The sequence below is a fragment of the Xenopus tropicalis genome, chromosome 7, assembly GCF_000004195.4.
Source record: "Xenopus tropicalis strain Nigerian chromosome 7, UCB_Xtro_10.0, whole genome shotgun sequence".
Lineage (NCBI taxonomy): Eukaryota > Metazoa > Chordata > Amphibia > Anura > Pipidae > Xenopus > Xenopus tropicalis.
Genome location: NC_030683.2, coordinates 106138198 through 106145351, shown reverse-complemented (window position 1 = coordinate 106145351; position 7154 = coordinate 106138198). Strand labels below are relative to the sequence as shown.

Genomic DNA, 7154 nt, shown 5'->3' with positions numbered 1-7154 from the left:
TTCCCCCTAGCAACCACCGGAAACCCTATGGCCCAGCGCTCTCACTTCCCCAGGAACAAAAACTAACGTACGCTTTACATAACTGCACCCAATCCAGCTACGTCACTTAGTTATATTCAAACTGTCCAATCGGTAACAGCCTAACAACCTCCCTCTTACGGCTGTCACTTAATGATTCTGCTACGTTACTGGTTAGCGCAAATGTCAAACACTTTCAATGGGGGCGGGTTCCATTTCCTAGCAGTTTATTGGTGTAAACACGTGACGCGCCACGTTTGCGATTGGAGGAGCTAGCGGAGTGGGAGTGAGGCGTGCCTACAAGCAGCCGAAGGTTATATGAAGGGGCGTCGGTAAGCAAGAGAGGCTTAGTGCCGGGGGAGTGAAAGGAAGGATAGGTGGCTTGGGTCTGGGAACTGGGGTGGGAACCAAAGAAGGAAATATAAAAAAAAATAAAGTAAAAAATAGAAGAAACTATAAGTGTTGACGCTTGTATGCAGGACTAGGCCCAGACCGTGTTATTCACCAACGTCATATCCTTTTTTTTTGTTTTTAATTGGGTAGAATTACAGTTAGGCCTGGACTGTTCGTACCCAGCCTCAGAGAATCAAACACCGTCACGGCGCTGAACAGTTCTCCTCCGTCCCCCGTTTGGCACAGAGAGGCATGGTAAGTATCGGGGCTTTCCTGCTCTTATGGGGATCGGGGGAGGCGCAGTTCCACTGTGTCAGGGCAGCATTGCTAATGTATATACCTAGATTGGCAGCATTGCTAATGTATATACCTAGATTGGCAGCATTGCTAATGTATATACCTAGATTGGCAGCATTGCTAATGTATATACCTAGATTGGCAGCATCATGTGCTGTACATTCAGCTTCTACCCCTCTGAGGGCTGACTGGGAAGGAAATACATTTCCTAATCTTCCCCGAAACCCTTTCTGACTTCTCCCATCCGTTTCCATCGCTGGCTTTGTACCCCATGAGTTTGGGGACTCTGTATGTGCATCTGAGCTGTCAGGGAGCTGTCATACTGGTACCAGGGAAATGTTTTGTATAATTGGGCCTGTAGGTTGGCCTGACTGGCTTAGGGAAATGGTAATATCTGTATATTTTCAATCTGATAATACATTTACTATTGCATCTGATTTTGTTGTTGCCTTGTCTGGCCCGTGATATCGCTACTGGTCTTATTTGGTTATCATACCCTACTCTAGATCTCCAGCAGTTCTTTATGATGAGCATAATGCTGGGTTTTGGGAGTTATGAATGAGAGGTATCAGCCTGTGATGCTGCTTTGATACCGGATTTCCTAGTCAGTTGGTACTAATTACTATAAAGCAACTAGATATGGTTATTGTTTAGTAATGATTAGTTATCTTTTTTTTCTTACAGAATTCAAACGTTGAAAACTTGCCCCCACACATCATTCGTCAGGTCTATAAAGAAGTCTCCACTCTGACATCTGACCCTCCAGAAGGAATAAAGATCATTCCAAATGAAGAAGATATAACTGATGTCCAAGTTAACATTGAAGGACCAGGTGAGGTATAGCTGAGTTGTAATTAGGAATGTATGGTTCAGTAGTGTTACTGCCAAAGATCTTCAATTTTTTGTCTCAAAACTGCACCGACCCTGGGTTCTTCTGTATGAAAACTTTGTCGCAACCCTCCGATTCTTCCTTCTTGCCCCGGGCCAGCACATGTGTAGTGCAGTTTACAAAGTCAGCTTTTAACTTTACTGCACATTCACACTGGTCACTTACAGAAGTACCTCAGGTCTGTGCAGTTTTCTGCTAACAGGATCTCTGGCCCAGGCTATCAGGTAAGTTTATATAATCACTGGAGGTGTTTCTAAAATTCCCCTCACAAGGTAAATATTTTTCACAGGCCTCTGGTAAAAGATCTCTTACAGGGTACCTATTGCCTACAAATTGTTCCCTCTATCCCAGTGGTGCATGTTAAGAGCCTGCACTCTGTATGGTGGAAACAATAGTATATTTCAAAAGAAAAAACCCTGTTGCACACCTAGAACTCCCTGTTGGGGTATAGACCTAATGAGCAAGTGCCCCCCGATAATACGTTATACACATAACAAGTTAGCTGGGGCGCTTCCTTATGCTCCATAAGGTTTCTGCCACCTCTAGGTGGTGGTGTAAGAATTCTAGGGCTGACTGAGGGCCCCCAACCCATCTTATGTTGGATTCATTTGCAAAGCAGGAGAGTTGTCTTCTAACAATGAGTAGCTCCTTATTGAAACTCTTGTAGTTCTCAGGTGACCTGTAGTTTTAAGCCTTAGTAAAATGGGTGTATACAAAAACCTATATTTGCATAGTGAGAGAAAATATTGCACTAAGCAACTTTCCAGTATACATTCATTACAGTTTTTCTTCTGGGACTAACCCCTAAAACAGGAGTCTGGTCTCTTCCAGGTACAATTTCTACTTCAGCTATCAATCAAAAAGTCATGTTCCATAGGCCTCAAAAGGGGGCAGTATACCCCATTTTTCAGAGCTTAATGGTGTGTGGGCTTCTTTTGGTTGCACTTGTATAAACAGGAAGAAATTTGACTTTACATTTTCCGTATATACTCGAGTATAAGCCAAGTTTTTCAGCACCCAAAATGTGTCAGGTGCCATGGGTCCCTCCAGACCCCCTTTGTGTGACCCCCTGCTGCCCCTGCCAACCTGACAGGCTCGAACAGGGGTCCTCAAGCTATGGCCCCCCTGCAGGCCATAGTTTGAGGACCCCTGCCATAAATAAATGAGTTAGTCAGTCTCCTCCTCCGTCTAAGCTAGGGCCTAGCTAGTACCTGTGTTGGCATTCTGCACTTTTTCACCTATGGTAGAAAATAATTCCCACCAGGTTTTCACTAAGCCCTATGGAAGGACAGATGCCCCATTATCACTATATCATGACAGTTTGCTTTAATTGTTAATACATAAGTGTTCTGGAGATATATTACTCGACAATCTGCAGCTGCCAACATTATATATTTATGTAGAATTCACAGGGGGTCACGCAGAGTTGTCCTTTTATTAACTGATTATTGAAACTTAGCAGTAGCTGCTACATTTCTCACCCTAGGCTTATACTCAAGTCAATAGGTTTTCCAGTTTTCTTAGGTAAAATTAAGTACCTCGGCTTATACTTGCTTATATATGGTAGTTTCAGATTTTGCCCTGTTAACTGCATAAAATGAAAGCCATAGATATTTAAATAGGCAAAAAGTATGTTCAGCATAGGCCCTAATTATTACATTAATGTTGGAAAGGGGTGTCTACTTGTAAATTTTAGCGACAACATTTTTTAATGACTTATCTATCTGTTCTGTAATGTGTATGTATTAATCTCCACTATTCAAATACATTCTAAATATTTTACAGAAGGCACTCCATATGCAGGAGGTATCTTTCGAATGAAGCTGATTTTGGGCAAAGACTTCCCAGCAGCACCACCAAAGGGATACTTCCTAACAAAGATATTCCATCCAAATGTTAGCACTAATGGAGAGATCTGTGTAAATGTGCTAAAGAAAGACTGGAAAGCTGAGCTAGGCATAAGGCATGTTTTGCTGGTAAGTATGTAACCATTCCTTTATTTACAAGCTTGTATAGTGAAACTGGGCTCAGTGGATTTATCCATTATAAAGCTCTTTAAGGGCATGTCATGTTCAAAGGAACAGAATAACATTTACAAGGCTGCGGTTGCATGTAAGTTTATAGGTGCCAGGCACACAATCTTGCCCACACCTAATTCCTTAGCGCTGATATTGCACATGAGAATGGAATTGCTTTGCTTCCCTGAAACCTTGTGCTGCGTTTGTTTCAGGGTTGCACCAAGTAATTTTTTTGTAGTTGGCATTTTTACTTTTCAGAGGATGTACCAGTTAAAATGCCACATATAAAGACTGATCCTGATTCGCTGAATGTTGGCATCAAGAAAAGATAAACGTTTATACTGTGCTTGTTCCATGCTGGATTTGTCTATATACTGAAAATGAAATTGAATGTTATTTTTCCTGTTGCAGCATTCTTAACATTTGCAGCAGACATCAGCTACATGGCTGAATTTTGCATCTACTTTAGATTCCAAGTTTTAGCTATAGGATATAGGCTGTTTTTCCACTAACGCAAATATTTATTTCTTTTCTTAAGACAATAAAGTGTTTGTTGATTCATCCGAACCCAGAGTCAGCACTGAATGAGGAGGCAGGGCGCCTCTTACTGGAGAACTATGAAGAGTACGCTTCCCGTGCAAGGCTTATGACTGAAATCCACGCCCAGGGTTCCAGCTTAAGGGGCAAGGATCCTACAGACCCATGCTCCTCTGCCTCAGCCACACTTGTCAGTGGGGATGGACCCATGGCAAAGAAACATGCAGGAGATAGGGACAAGAAACTTGCAGCAAAAAAGAAGACAGACAAAAAGAGAGCTCTCCGGAGGCTTTAGCACCAGTGATAAACATTACCAAAGGGCAGGAGGGATGGTTGGAGATCATGAATGGATCTTGCATATGAACTTTTAAACTGGGTGGGTGGGACGCAAGAGGAAACTTGGGGAGTCAATTAAAATCCATATTCTTTCCTCGCTTTGTTTTTTAAAGGCCTGCTTTTGTTAGTTTTTCCCAGTCTTAAGTTATTTAACTTATAAAACTATTAAAATACTTTTTCTTAACTTTCTTGATTTTGTGTTTACTACTTGTGCTGCCATTAATGTACCTTCTGAGCTAGTAAAAATATCTAACCTGACCATTTAGTATCTCTATAACAAACATTCTAGGACTTCTCTCATTGGCTAGTTGTATCTAAACGTATAAGCCAGTTGCGAACACTGTTTTCAATCTGCCTTATGCTTATATTTGCTATTGTCTATTTGGCAGTTAGTTCAGCCTTCCTTGTTCTCACTGCAGTGATGTGTTTAGGAAATCGTTAAAGGGCCATTATATACTGCCTTTCATATCTCAAGATACTAAAAACCATTGTGTTCATGCTTTTTTTTTTTAAAAAGATTTTATATTGCATATTTAATAATTCAAACAAACAGAAAACAAGGCAAGAATAAAAAGGGTGAGGCTAAGGTAGCTGATATGGCTGCACAGGATTAATAGTTTTCCATATTCGGTCTTTATAGGACCAGCCACAATATTTTTCATGATTAGGACAATTGGCAAAAAGTATGTTCAGCATAAGCCCCATTAACTGCACTCATGTTGAACAAGGGGGTATCCTGTCCTTTAACATAAATGCATTCTAATGTAGGAAATGGTATTCTAAGACAACCTGCAGTTTATTTTTGAATGGTACATTACATTGACTATTCAGATGGTAGTTGGTAATTGGTTGCAGAGATCTTAAAAACCCTAGTGTGTTGGGTCTGTGACAAGTTTGCAACCATTTATCACCTGACATTAAAATATATTACATATATACACATTCTGTACTTATATTCTGCTGTTTGCTTGGAACTAATGATTTTAGAATACACTAGATTTAGTACACTGGTCTGGTGTAAGTCTTGCGTATAATGAGGGCCTTGACTTGGCACGTGATCTTACATATTTGATAGAAATGCACTGGCAATGATTTTCTGAAACTGTCAAATGAGCTCAGAACTTTTGGGGCTATTTTGCCCCCTGTGCTTGGCAGGCATTCAAGGTATGCAAAGTAGATAGCATAGTTTAAGAGGGACCTTAGTTTTCCAGTTGTGATTTCTCACACCCCATCTCTGAAAGGTGAGAGATTTAGAGTCTGGATCCAGATGGAAAGAGATCTCTTGAGTAGCAGATTCATTCTGTGGAGTTTTCAGCAAAAAATAAAGCACCATGACCTGCATATCGGTGCTACCAGTGTTAGCGCAGGTTTCTTAGGATGTGCTTGACTAAAATCAGAGAAGACTTATCAGATCAGGCTGCCAGAATCTCTTGAGGAAAATATAAAAATTTGAGTTGGCCTGAGCTGCCTTTAACCCCACTCTTTCTGAAAATGTCTAAATGCAGCATGTATTAATGTTCTTTTGTTGTTTGATAAGTTTCCTTTCTGTCCAGCCAAAAATTGGTGGTGGGGGGGTCTCTTGCAACAGGACTTTGTTTTGGCCTCCCTTTTTCTCAGTATATGACACTGCTGAAGTGATGTCTATAAGTAACTTGACTTTGAAGAGGATTGACTAGAGCTTGTTTCTCCAGCCTTATCTCCAGCACATTGCTTGGATTGAGGAAAGGACCAGTTTCCTTCTTGTACTGAACCTGATGTTGCTCTACTAAGCAGGCTGAGAATGGATTTGGCTGAATCCATGCTTCTGGCTGAACTGAATTAAAATCTCATGACTTTGTCACATAAACACAGATATTTGAACATTTTTTGGCATGTGCTATGCACACAGTTTTCTTTAACCCTTCCTTGGCCTGACTGGTTTATGCAAATTCAGATTTAGTTTGGTCATTCAGACAAATCTCTCACAAAGGATTCAGGGTTCGGCCTGGTCAAAAATAGTGGATTTGGTGCATCCCTAGTGTGTGTGTGTGTGTGTATGTATATATATATATATATATATATATATATATATATATATATATATATTTATATATATTTATATATATATATATTTATATATATTTATATATATTTATATTTATATATATTTATATATATATATATATATATATATCATAAAGAAGTCGCTCTCTCAGGTCTTATGTGCAAAAATAAAAGTCTTTTTATTGCATGGTGAACTGACGTTTCAGCTGAACACCTCAGCCTTTCTCAAAGTTGAAACATGGAGTGCAAAACAAACAATAAATACAGCTAAAGGCGGGAAAATACAGACAAGGGATGTGGGCAAGAAAGACAGGACAAATGAACACACATATATCAAGAATACACATATATATTCATTTGTCCTGTATTTCTTGCATGTATAACTTCACTATTAACTGGATCTGTAACCTAACAGGTCTATAATTGACACTATGCATCTATCTTTTGGTTACTCTGCGATCAGATATGCCGTTGTTACTTTCTATTCGCTACAGCCCATAGTTTTATTTTGAAACCCGCTGCTATGTATACATTTCGTTGCTGTTTTAGTTTAGATTATTCACTAGGCTTTATTGTAGTTTATTGGTGACTATGCGCTGTCTGTATACGGCCAGTGTGACGTC

At 40.0% G+C, this 7154-nt stretch overlaps 1 protein-coding gene across 1 annotated transcript; it reads left to right on the top strand.

Annotated features, from left to right (window-relative positions):
- Positions 1–605: 605 nt before the first annotated feature.
- Positions 606–4672, top strand: ube2s (ubiquitin conjugating enzyme E2 S). Its single transcript, NM_001016438.2, has 4 exons — positions 606–666; positions 1393–1540; positions 3383–3573; positions 4154–4672. Exons 1-4 carry the CDS (start codon positions 664–666, stop codon positions 4445–4447), a joined length of 636 nt encoding a protein of 211 aa, NP_001016438.1. The 5' UTR covers positions 606–663; the 3' UTR covers positions 4448–4672.
- Positions 4673–7154: the final 2482 nt, after the last annotated feature.

Coding starts and splice junctions, on each gene's coding strand:
- ube2s (NM_001016438.2), top strand. Junction 1,541..3,382: donor AGTTAACATTGAAGGACCAG/GTGAGGTATAGC, acceptor AATATTTTACAG/AAGGCACTCCATATGCAGGA. Junction 3,574..4,153: donor GCATAAGGCATGTTTTGCTG/GTAAGTATGTAA, acceptor TCTTTTCTTAAG/ACAATAAAGTGTTTGTTGAT.